The sequence below is a fragment of the Ammospiza caudacuta genome, chromosome 1 (assembly GCF_027887145.1).
Source record: "Ammospiza caudacuta isolate bAmmCau1 chromosome 1, bAmmCau1.pri, whole genome shotgun sequence".
NCBI lineage: Eukaryota > Metazoa > Chordata > Aves > Passeriformes > Passerellidae > Ammospiza > Ammospiza caudacuta.
In genome coordinates this window covers 153,170,319-153,183,137 of record NC_080593.1, presented here as the reverse complement: position 1 = coordinate 153,183,137, position 12,819 = coordinate 153,170,319, and the positions used below count along the sequence as shown (strand labels likewise).

The 12,819-nt window shown below is 42.4% G+C and overlaps 1 protein-coding gene across 2 annotated transcripts; it reads right to left on the bottom strand.

Annotated features, from left to right (window-relative positions):
- Positions 1-1,742: 1,742 nt before the first annotated feature.
- On the bottom strand, positions 1,743-8,531 carry LOC131563996 (uncharacterized). 2 transcript variants are annotated; one of them, XM_058814259.1, is made up of 3 exons: positions 8,257-8,531; positions 7,684-7,848; positions 1,743-4,458 (listed from the first exon to the last, which is right to left on the bottom strand). In XM_058814259.1, exon 3 carries the CDS (start codon positions 4,067-4,069, stop codon positions 1,994-1,996), a length of 2,076 nt encoding a protein of 691 aa, XP_058670242.1. In that variant the 5' UTR covers positions 4,070-4,458; positions 7,684-7,848; positions 8,257-8,531; the 3' UTR covers positions 1,743-1,993. The 2 variants fall into 2 exon arrangements, with proteins under 2 accessions (XP_058670242.1, XP_058670235.1); XM_058814252.1 differs by having other exon boundaries at positions 7,684-8,531.
- Positions 8,532-12,819: the final 4,288 nt, after the last annotated feature.

The following is a 12,819-nucleotide window of genomic DNA, read 5'->3' as shown; positions in this document are numbered from 1 at the left end:
AAATCACGAAATGGATTTCTAGATTATGCACCGCAAAAGCGGGTTTTTATACAATTTTAAACAAGGATTACATCATTTATTACATGCATATTCATAGGCAGGCGGAGTCTTCTGGGAATTCTTGGTCTTCCTCAGTTAAATTTTAAGCTTTTCCTAATTTGGTCTTCTTCCTGTTATCCTTGGCATGTTTTTCCATGACTTAGCTGAAGTAACTGTTGTACTTGGCTTGATCCTAACGGCTTGGCAGGTCACTTTAACTTATTGGCTTCCACTTCTTCTTCTTCAAATATTCTAATTCCAAAGTTTCTTCTGTGAGTGTATTTTAGATTACCTATCCAAATATTGTGAGTGTATTTTTACATTGCCTTACCTAAGTATCTGATCAAAGATCTTCCTGAAAGTGTATTTTAGGTTATTTATTAACTGCTGCAATTCCCTTAATATATTTTGAGTGTCTTTAATTCTTTTATTTTTCAGAAGCTATTAACCATTATAATAAATGGCTTCATTTCCCCCCTTTTCTTATTACTTACGAATTCTTTCGTCAAATTCTAACCCTGTAGGGCGCTGATATGCTCGTACCATAGCCCAGATCATTTGGGTTCTTTTCATTATAATTCTCAGTCTCCACCACATGCAAATATTTGTAAGAGTTAATAGTAACAGAACTATGATTATTATTAGCGTTGGGTGCACCAGATAGTTAAAGACTTGTGTAGCTGTTGGGGAATATCCTACAAAGATATCCCACCAATGATGCTGGCCTACTTGTTCTACTTTAGTCAGGACATTCTGTATTTTTTCTGAATTATATTCTACCTGCCATACCATTCGTTTGGTTGTTTGATTTACCTTTTGTATTAATTCCCTTACTTTAGGATGTGTGAGCATTGCTTTAAGGACTTCGACGTCCATCCCTATTTGTAATTTCGGTATCTCTTGATATAGGTCAAAATCTGCATTAATTAGCTGTTGAGTAGTTATTGGGACAGTATAATGAAAGTCACAACCTACTATCTTGGTGAAGTTGCATACACAAAAGTTAGTATTGTTAGTCTTTTCTTGGCAATTATCTATGGTGACGTTATCGCAAGCTGTCCTCACACAAGCGCACCCATTCCCTATATAATAAACTTGTGATTGTGTTCTATTATGCGGAAGCATTTCAAAAGTACATACACTGTTTTCAGCATCTAAACATAGATCTTCCGCTTCTACTACAGCGTTTTCACAGACATAGCCTAATTGTCCTCTAGGAATACATGCTTCTGTGTTAACCGATTGCCACCTATTTTTGGTATTATCATAACTAGCCCAGACATTATGGTCTATGGGCTTGACAATAACATTTTGATGTATTGTCCCTAGAGTGAGGATAGGAAAGATAACTCTTTCCTCTGCTGCACTAATGGTGAGGACATAGGCTTCAATGTGTTCCTGTTGAGGGTCATAAGTGAAATTTACTAATTGCCACCAGGCTTGGTGGTCCTTCTCAAATTGTGTAGTATGATTGTTCTTTAGTATTGTTTCTCTTATCTCTTGAGGTAATATACCTGACATTCCTTCTCTCATTATTCCTGCAGCTACTGATTGTACCCATTGTTGTGTCTGAGGGCACTGGATAGCTAGTGCAATTTCTTTGCTAAGCTCCCCTGTATAGTTAGCGAACTTCAAAAAATCCTCTTCAGTATGGTTTGCTACCATGGTTAGTAGTTTTGCTACTAGTGATTGTGTTTCTGCTAATGTGAGCATGGATGAACTGAGGGGCATTTTTAGCTTTCCTAAGTTCGAAGTAACGGTACTTAATTTATTCACTAATACTTCTTGATCTATCGTGTTTAATATACCAAATCCAGTGCCAATCCATCCACTTAGATCTCTTTGTACTCTTCTATGATGAGACCTTGTTGCTAGCCATGCATTCCATCCCTTAAGGCTTTGCTGTATCAATGGTTGGCAACCCTTTTGCAAATACGTAATATCGGTGTGAAGGTTAGTGCCCTATCACCACAGTAGCATTCTTATCAAACTGTTTCCCCACCGTAATTACATAATCATAAATATACTGATTACCGATTTGGTCTATAGCGTCCCCATTTACAACTTGCATAGCATAAGGTCTACCATACAAAATTTCAAATGGGCTTAACTTTTCTTTTGATCTTGGTTTGACTCTCAGCCTAAGCAGAGCAATAGGCAAAGCCTGATACCACTGCAAATTAGTCTCCTGGCATATTTTGGCAATTTGCTGTTTGATGAGATGATTCATCTTTTCCACTTGCCCACTGGCCTGTGGGCGATAAGGTGTGTGTAGTTGCCATTTGATTTGTAATGCTTTGCTTATTGCTCTCACCACTTTTGCACAGAAGTGTGTACCTCTATCCGAGGAAATGCTCTTTGGTACCCCAAACCGTGGAATAATTTCATTCAACAGTACTTTGGTCACTTCTCTTTCCTTATTTGTCCTACAAGGGAATGCTTCAGGCCACCCAGAAAATGTATCAGTTATTACCAACAAATACCGAAACCCCCCTTTTCTTGGGAGTTCAGAAAAATCAATTTGCCATACTTCACCTGGGAATTTACCTCGATTTATGGCTCCTTGATGTACTTTGGTTCCTGTGTTCGGGTTATTTTTCAGACACCGCTCGCACTGGGACGTAACGTGTTTTATAGTAGTAAATAATTTTGGTCCTGCTATTCTGGTCTGCAAATATTGGTAAAGCGAATCTAGGCCCCAATGGGCCTTCTCATGTTCTGCCTTCACAAACTGCCACATCACGTTTCCTGGTATCACTAACTGTCCTGTTTCTAATCGACCCCAACCATTTTCTAGTATTTTGCCCTTATTCCTTTGAATCCATCTATGATCTGACTCTTGGTAATCTGGCTGGATATTGATATCCAGCTCCCCTGGTATTAGGGCCGCTATTTCCGCTTCCCTATTTCTTGTGGCCGCCAATTTAGCTTCTGTGTCTGCCTTCCTGTTCCCTATCTCTGGTATAGTGTTACCTTTCAGATGTCCCTTACAATGCATTATGGCCACTTGTGCTGGGAGTTGGACCGCCTCTAGCAATCGCAGAATCTCTTCTGCATGTTTGACTGTTTTTCCTTGTGTAGTCAATAGTCCTCTTTCTTTCCAGATGGCCCCATGAGCATGTACAACAGAGAAGGCATATTTAGAGTCTGTCCATATATTAATTTGCATGTTTTCTGCCAATTCCAAGGCTCGGGTCAGAGCTATCAGCTCTGCCTTTTGAGCTGAAGTCCCTGCAGGCAAGGGGTTTGACTCAATTACCCTTTCTGTAGTGGTGACTGCATAGCCAGCCATTCTTACTCCTTGCTTCACGAAGCTGCTGCCATCTGAGAACCAGTTGTCCGCACCTTCGAGCGGCTCTTCTTTGAGATCTGGGCAACTGGAGTAGACGGCTTCAATTGTTTCCAGGCAGTCGTGTTCGATGGGTTCTGCTGGGGCTCTCCCTTCTAGAAATGAAGCTGGGTTCACAATGTTAGTTACCTGAATGGTTACGTCATCTGATTCAGCCAAGATGGCCTGGTATTTTAGGAATCTGGATGGGGACAACCAATGGTTGCCTTTCTGTTCCAGCACGGCTGACACAGTGTGAGATACTAACACAGTCATCTTTTGGCCCAGTGTGAGCTTTCTGGCCTCTTCTATGTTAATTATCACTGCAGCCACTGCCCTCAGACAGCCTGGCCATCCTTTACTTACTTCATCCAGTCGCTTGGAGAAGTAGGCCACAGCTCTCTTGTGTGTTCCCAACTGCTGTGCCAGGACTCCTAGGGCCATCCCTTGTCGTTCATGGGAGAACAGCCAGAATGGTTTTGATACATCTGGGAGACCTAAAGCCGGTGCCCTCATTAGCTCCAGCTTCAACTTCTTGAAGGCCTCTTCTGCCTCGGGAGTCCAAACTAGAACATCCTTGGTTTCTTTCAACAAATCGTACAGTGGTTTAGCAAGTATCCCGTACTGGTAGATCCACAGCCGACACCAACCTGTCATTCCCAGAAAGGCGCGCAGGTCTCTCACCGTCTCTGGTTTGGGCATTTGACAGATGGCCTCTTTCCTAGCTGCTCCCAGGGATCGCTGTCCTCTGGAGACTTCGTATCCCAGGTACACTACTTCTTTTTGCACCAGCTGTGCTTTCTGTTGAGAGACTCGGTATCCACTTAAACCCAGGAAATTTAACAAGGAAATAGTCCATTCAATGCATTCTTCCTCTGTCACTGTTGCTATTAAAAGGTCATCTACGTATTGCAGAAGGGTGCCATCTCCCAGCGGCCTTTCCCACTGTTCTAATTCTTTGGCTAATTGATTCCCAAAAATCGTAGGGGAGTTTGTCCATCCTTGGGGCAATACCGTCCAGGTAAGTTGGGTCTTTCTTCCTTTATCTACAGATTCCCATTCAAAGGCAAAAATCTTTTGACTCTCGGGAGCTAAGGGAAGGCAGAAAAATGCGTCTTTCAAGTCTAATACGGTGAACCAGGCCAAATTATCCTTGAGTCTAGTTAAAAGCGTGTATGGATTAGCAACTAAAGGATGTAATATCTTGGTTATTTCGTTTATTGCTCTCAAATCCTGAACTAGTCTATAAGCTCCATTAGGTTTCTTTACTGGCAAGATTGGTGTATTAAAATCCGATTCACATTCTACCAATAACCCCAGTTCCAGAAACCTTTTGATTATGGGCTCAATCCCCTTCCTGTCTTCTATTCTCAAAGGATATTGTTTTCTTACCACCGGTCTTGCCCCGTCTTTAAGTTCAACAACAATCGGTGCTGCTTGTTTTGATTTTCCAGGTATATCAGTAGCCCATACTAATGGGTATGCCTCGCTCAGGACTCGCTCAAAATTGTGATTCTCAGGTTTAGGTTTCACACAACTGATTGTTAGGCTTAGGGCTGTAATCAGTTGTTCTTCTTTTACTTGAAATTCAAATCTGTCCTTTTTGAACTTTATTATAGCTCCCAAGTTTTCTAATAAGTCTCTCCCTAGTAGAGGTTTTGGTGAATTTGGCAAATACAGAAACTGGTGTATTCCCATTTGTTTCCCAATTTTGTATTTGATAGGTTTCAAAAAGTAAGCCTTTTCTGGTTGGCCTGTTGCTCCCACAACTTGTACAAATTCATCACTTTTAGGTACCAATTCTTGATTTAAAACTGAAAAGGTTGCTCCCGTATCAATCAAAAAGTCCAATTCCTTTTTACCTTCCCCTAGCTCCATTTTAACCAGTGGGTCTGCTAGGGTATGGCCCACCGGTCCCCCTCATTCACTTTCTTGCTGTGTGGTGGTAGTGGTGACCATTAACCTTCTCTTTAACTGGGGGCATTCCTGTTTCCAGTGTCCCGTCTGTAGGCAGTATGCACATTGATCTGGCCCTACTCTAGCTGGGTGGGGTTGGAACCTTCCTCCCCCTCTCACCGGGTAGCCTCTACCCCTACCCCTGGTTCCAGGTTCCGAGTGACCTGTCTTCTGAGCTGCCACTGCCACAGCCACTACTCGAGCTATCCTCCTGTCCTCCCTTTTCTTCTCCTCAACTTCTCTATTATTATATACCTTCCATGCCTCATTCAACAAGGCCTCCAGGTTTTTATTTTCTGGATGTTCGAGCTTTTGCAATTTCTTTCTGATGTCTGGGTTACTCTGTCCCATCATTAATCCTAACAGGTGTTGTTTCCCTTCTTCCGTTGCTGGGTCCAGGGGTGTGTATTGTCTCATGGCTGCCCTAAGTCTATCCAAAAACTCTGACGGGGTCTCATCCTTTCCCTGCCTAATGTCATATAACATCGACCAATTGATAGCCTTAGGGATCGCATTACGCAAGCCCATCGCTATCAGCTTTCTGTACTGCACCAATCGTCGATAGTGCTCTTCGTTGCCCGGATCCCATTCTGGTTTACTGCTGGGGAAATTATCTTCTAGTCTCCCTGATAATACTTGAGCATGTCGTTTTCCTGTTTCCAATACGAGTTCCCTTTCTGTATCTGTCAATTCTGACAACATCACCTCTATATCTTCCCAATCAATATCTAAATTCTTTGCCATTAATTCAAACCTCTTCGCTACTCCCTCTGGATTCCTCCTGAAGTTCCTTGCCTCATCCCTCCAATTGTTCAGATCACTTGTGGAGAACGGTACCTTTACCCTGGTCCTTTCTCCTACCATTGGCATAAGTTGTCGGAGAGGAGCTATTGTATGGTTCCGTTCCTCTTCTTGCTTTGCTTCCCTCCGTGCCACAGATCTGGTATAATACGAATGACTAGTCCCTTCCCCAGGATCTTCCTGTGCCTCAATGTCTTCCCTATTCTTTCTCTTCTCTTTTCTCTTTCCCTTTCCCTGTTCTTCATCTTCACCTTCTATTTCTGTTAACTCTTTTCCTACTACCCCCCTGGCATGGTTTACACAGTCCAGTCGCGCCTCGCTCTGCATCTGTCGCCTTTCTTCCCGCATCTGCCGGCGCCTATCCTGTTCCGGGCTACTGTCCTCATCTTCTGTTCCCCTTCCATCTCTCTTATCCTCTATCTGAATTATTATATTCAGCTTCTGTGAGTTGTTCTCTGCCTCCCTTTCGCATGTCTCAGTGTCATTCTTCTCACTATACCTTAGCTTAGAGACGTTGCCTCCTAGTGAGTTATCCCCAGTCCTCGGTGTGCTGGTTTCTATTCTACAGGTACCTGATTTCCCAAAACCTCCATTTCTGGGTGTACTACCATCCCCATATGGACTTAGTTCGGGGAGGCTGCGTGTCTCCCCTCGACTCTCTGTTCCATGTGGGCTGCCTTCTTCCCTCTCAACTTCTAATCTGGGTGGGTTGTCAGCATCCCTGTAGCTTCCCGACCCCTGTGGACTATCTGGTCCCTGCGGGTTGCTTTCCCTCTTGTCCATCCCCGATTTTAATGGACTATCCTCCTCCCAAGTGTTATCTAGTTTCTGAGGACTGTGCCCAAACTTAGATTTCCACCATCATTCCAGCTCCTTTAAGGGGCTAGGATCCCCTTGTTCCTCCTTTGGCCTGGGAAGAGGCCCTTCCCGTCCTGGGGCGAATGGATGGTATTCCCACAGGCTTATTTCGCTCTCCTTTCCACTATCTCTTCTTGTCAATTTAAGACATTGTTGCCCAATGCTACATGCATCACAGCACCGTTCTTTAGGCTTTGAACCTTTCTTATCTTTTTCCAGGGCTAGCACTAGGGGGTCCTGAGGTGCTACATTTACCCCGCACTCTTTTTGCCACTCCGGTTTATTTCTTAGGGTAAAGAACATATCAGCATACATCACTTCGTCCCATTTGTTAAGTCGGCGAAGGAAAAGCATCAATTGCAAAATAGTATTATAATTAGTTGTTCCCTCCGGCGGCCATTTCTCATTGTCATCTAACTTGTACAACGGCCACCACTGCGTACAATATTTAAGGAGTGTCTTTTTACTTATGTTTCCCCCCGGGATCCCTCCCAAGTCCTTCCAGTGTTTTAGGATACATCCTAAGGGGGTTTTCATATTTACGTCCTTACTCTGTTGACTTCCCATAGTTATTCCCTGTGTTGGTTTAACACTTCACACACAATTTTCAGTCGCTTTTGTCCTGGCTTCTCGCGTCGCAGCGATGCTGCATCTTATTCACTCTCAACCATACACGCGCACCTTTATAAAGGAATTCCTACCTTATGGTCTATATCAGAACAGACTGTTACCGGGTTTGGTCACGCGAGGTCACCTACAGACCGTGAGACACCGGTTTGCCAGATTCGTGCAATCGCAACCGTAGACAGTGTAACAATTGCAGGAGGTCACAATTTTCTTCCGGATATCTATCAACTTATTCTCTTCTAAAAATTATAGAGAGAGCAGCAAAATATTTTTTTGTAAGATTTTGCAACAAACACATAGAACAGACACAAAAGATCACCGGCTGACAGACCTCTTCAGATAGCAGTTTCAGTTCTTAACCCTTAATTCACAGTATTACAACATCAAACACAATGTTAAAACAGTTTCCCATACAGACCAAAAAATACCAAGATAAACAAACACTTCTTTCAGCAGGACTTTTGTCCTTTTCTTTACAAAAACAATGCCGGGAATCTCCTGGCAAACCAATGCTAGCAACAACCCTGGCAAACCAATGCTAGCAACCCAATGGGATTCGTTACCGGGGCGTCCCCCAGCTTTCCCTTCGGGCGGTCACGTCTGACCCCCGTTTCCTTACCAATAAAACCAATAAACAATTAAAATACCTCTTAATTGAAGCAGGAGATGCAGGGAACCCTCCGTCCACCAAGGCGCCAGTCCAGGGGGGGTCTCTTCTTGACAAAAATTCGTCAGGGGCGCCCAGAGAATCCCGACCCCGGACCCGGCCCGGGAGGACCTCAGGGCCCGGATCTCCTGTCTGGTCCCATCTGGGTCGCCAGAAAATGATGCCGAATTTGCCCCAAAAGGCGAGAATAACTGCTTAAGAGACTCAGCCTAAGTCAGATAAGCAGGAGGTATTTTATTACGACGCGTCGGAGAAATCACGAAATGGATTTCTAGATTATGCACCGCAAAAGCGGGTTTTTATACAATTTTAAACAAGGATTACATCATTTATTACATGCATATTCATAGGCAGGCGGAGTCTTCTGGGAATTCTTGGTCTTCCTCAGTTAAATTTTAAGCTTTTCCTAATTTGGTCTTCTTCCTGTTATCCTTGGCATGTTTTTCCATGACTTAGCTGAAGTAACTGTTGTACTTGGCTTGATCCTAACGGCTTGGCAGGTCACTTTAACTTATTGGCTTCCACTTCTTCTTCTTCAAATATTCTAATTCCAAAGTTTCTTCTGTGAGTGTATTTTAGATTACCTATCCAAATATTGTGAGTGTATTTTTACATTGCCTTACCTAAGTATCTGATCAAAGATCTTCCTGAAAGTGTATTTTAGGTTATTTATTAACTGCTGCAATTCCCTTAATATATTTTGAGTGTCTTTAATTCTTTTATTTTTCAGAAGCTATTAACCATTATAATAAATGGCTTCATATTTATATATATAAATGTATATATATGTATATAAATATATAATTTTTTTTCCTACCAGAAACTAGGGTCCAAATATTAAAACTATATGATCTTAATCCAACACACAAGGCACTGTGAGTTTACATGGCACAATCACAGTTAAAGAGTTAAAATAGCCAATTTGTTGCAAAGGCAAGAATTCCTTTTAGGCCCAGGACTGAAAAATAAAAAATGTTTTGAATAAAGAGTGAGAAATAAAGAGTCCACTTTCTTAATCCCTGTGGTGAAGAATGTCTCAGCAAACAGCTCGTGGAAATGCCCTGAACAGAAGCATGGAGATGACAAGAAACGCAGGCTTATAAAGGAGACAATTTGATTTTCTGTCCTGCTAAGAGAGAGCATTTTTAATTCTCATTCTTCCCATACCTGTCTGTCATTTTACCCTTTTCAACCCATTCTCCCAGTGCTGGTTCCTGACAGCTCTGACCTTTTGTAGCAGCTGGAGCGCACGAGGGTGGGCCTGACAACGTGAAAAGATGGAATCAGTGTTGGATTTAAGTGTAAGGATCAATCCTTAATATACAGCCATGTTTTGGGTTTTTAATAATTATATCTAATAAAATAAAATAAAAAAGATAACATGGAGTAAATAAATAAATGTGCAAGCAGTTACATAAAATTGTGTGCATGCATATATGTGAGTATAGACAAAGTTTCAAGAAATAAATAACAAATATTTAAAAATAAATATTTAGGTAAAATAATGCAGTTCCTTCTAGTAGAAATCAAAAATGTGTCAGAAAAACGCCTCCACTGACTCCTTCCCCAGACTGGCTCCAGAGTCTTGAGGCTGCTCAAGTGATGCAAGGAATTATAACAGATTTCTCGTCTTAACTTTCAGAAATTGTATTTGCAGTGTTTATTCCTCTTTTTCCCCCTGTATTTCTGACATCTCTACTCCTCAATAAAGGTCCAGAACCTTTACTGAGGAACAGTCCAGAACTTTTATTGAGACTGTAGCAGTGTCTGCACTTTCACATGTCCATCCAACCTGCAAAAATAAAAAAAAAAAATATCCATAATTGTGTTTCATGCAATCACACCTAATGTAAGTAATCAAATAAATGGGCTGCTCACATTGACCTCTCTCTTTGTCTCCATTTAGCTGTGAATAATACCTGTGGATCCCTCAGGAATTTGTCCTTTAAAGACACAAGGAGTAATAAAACTTTCTACCCAGAGAGAATATTCTGCCTCAGCCTTTTGGCTGTTGGAAGTTCTCCAGTGCAAGAGAAGTGTCTCAGATTTTGAGTCTCCTAAAAAGGTGACATCTCTGTGGTAAGAGATCAACCTCAGCACCACGAGGAGGTGAGGGACAGCAGCATTTTCCATAGGGAAAGAGCTGTAATTAGGGCAGACTCAAAGATTTGGGAGCATTTCTTTGCTAAGACTGAATATTAAATCTTCACAGAATCTTTACAGAAGCAGCAGGAGTTTTACAGACAAGATGCGAATTAAAGCTGCCAGTCTATTCCAAAATCCAGACCTGTCTATCATCCAACCCTCCATCCTTTAAAGAGTTTCTATCCCAGGAATTAGGATCAGGAAATTGGAGCTATTGGCGATAAAGAACAGGATCCTTTTCAGTTCATGCAGCAGGAACTTAAGATGAACAAATGGTCTACAGTCTGTTCCATCAGCAGTTATTGCTGATATATTCTCATCTACAACCTGGCCCAAACGTGTGTGGTCATGGCTTGCAGCTGATTTAGGCCAGGTTTGAGTTCAGGCTTCATCATGGACAAATAATTTGATATTTCTCATTACTGGTGTGAAGCAGTTAATGCCACATAGAAATTCCCCATTCCCCATTTAAAATTGTTGACTAGAGCAAGCCAGGAAGCTGAAATGACATTCCTGAGGGTCTCAGACATTTCCTTGACATAGGAACTCTCTAAAACATATCTAATAACCAAATTTATCTTAAAATAAATAAGGGAAATCATGAAGATACCTGAGGGAATCATGAAGATGTTGGACAAACTTCTCTGGCTGCAGCCTGAGGCCTTCTGGAAAGCCTGATGGAAACATTTGGGAAGAAATGTGGCCACAGAGAGCCTCTTGCTTTCCAGGCAAACAGACACCAGGAAAAACAGCATGAAGCTGTTTGCTATGCCTGGTGAAGGTGATAAATCAGAGAAGAGGCCAGAGAATAACACAGGATTGTGTCACTTCTCATGCTGAGAAAATGAGCCCAACCCAAACTCTCACTGTGTTTAAAATCACAACATTCCCAAGCAGAGGCCAGTATTGGCTGTTCCTCTGCAAATTTTCAGTAAAGCAACCACACCAACCCTTCACCACTTCATTTTAAAGATCTTTTCTGCTCTACAGCCAAGGGTCAAAAGTTGAGGGAAATTAAATTACCAGAACATTGTTCTTTTATTTCATGGAGAAGCTGGAACACTGAAGCTCCAGATGGAGCTGCTGGAGGCCATGGCTGAGTCACATATCACAGGGCTGCTGGAGTGTCCTCTTCTTTTTCCCCCCCTGTTCCAAGCCAGGTTGGATGGACACCTGAGCAAGATGGTGTTGGAAATAGGAAATAAATGTTGTTTCATGTCCTTTCCAACCCAATCCAAAGCATTGTTTAGGTTGAGTTGGAAAGGACCTTAAAGAACATTAAGGTTCTTAAGGATCCTTTTGGATCCAATGGAATGAAGGAGGGGTAAGGACAACTCTTGTCCTGGATATTGCAGCTATAAATCAAACCTGTACTTGAAACTGCATCTAAAATTTCAATTATAAACGTCAAAGCCAATGCTACAGGCCCAAAACCTGGAGCTCTTTAAATGAGGAGTTGCTGAGCTCATTAAGCTCATTGTTGAAGCCCAGATTTGTGCACAACAGAGCAGATCCAGGATTCAGGACAACAAATCACAGAATCATGGAATGGTTTGGGTAGGAAGGGACCTTAATGCTCATCTCATCCCACCCCTCTGCCATGGGCAGGGACAACTTCCACTGTCCCAGGGTGCTCCAAACTCCATCCAACCTGGCCTTGGGCACTTCCAAGGATGGGGCAGTCACAGCTTCTCTGGACAACCTATACCAGGGTCTCACCACCCTCACAGGGAAGAATTTCTCCCTAATATCCAATCTAAATCAGGTCTTCAGATTAAAACCATTCCTCCTTGTCCTGTCACTCCATGTCCTTGTCCAAAGTTCCTCTCCTGCTCTCTTGGAGCCCATTTAGACACTGGAAAGGCCTCTAAGGTCTTCATGGTGCTTTTTCTGAGAGAAAAATTAACTATATAAGATGTCTCCTCACATTTTGAATATTTCTGGAGGCAGACAGAAATATCTGTGGACGCACAACATCCTCTGCTAGGATGGATAGGGAAAAAATCACTTTCTATGGACAGGAGATCATTGAACCAGGCTGTGAACTGAGTGTATGAGAGGTGTGAGACCTGGAGGAGCTACATCCCAAGAATCCAAATGTTGGTTCATGCTGCAGAGCTGGGGGGATAATAGGAATTATCCTTGCCTTTGTAATGGGATTTAATACATTAAGAAATCTCTCCTGTCTTAAATTCCATGTAAAAGCTAAAAGGGCACCAAAGACTGTGTGAGAATGGTGGTGGGTGACAGATGCAGCTCGTGGGGATGAAAATTTAAAGGCCAATTGAATCCAAAATTTCCTCTGCTTTTTAAGCTGCTTATTCCAGTGTTCAAGGTCCTGCAGGTAAAACAACCACTGAAACCTCTCTCTTCTCACCTTTTTTCAGCAGCCAGCAAA

What these genes read in the sequence shown, in the direction of transcription:
- LOC131563996 (XM_058814252.1), bottom strand. Translation starts at nt 4,069, where the DNA reads ATGCCCAAACCAGAGACGGTGAGAGACCTGCGCGCCTTTCTGGGAATG.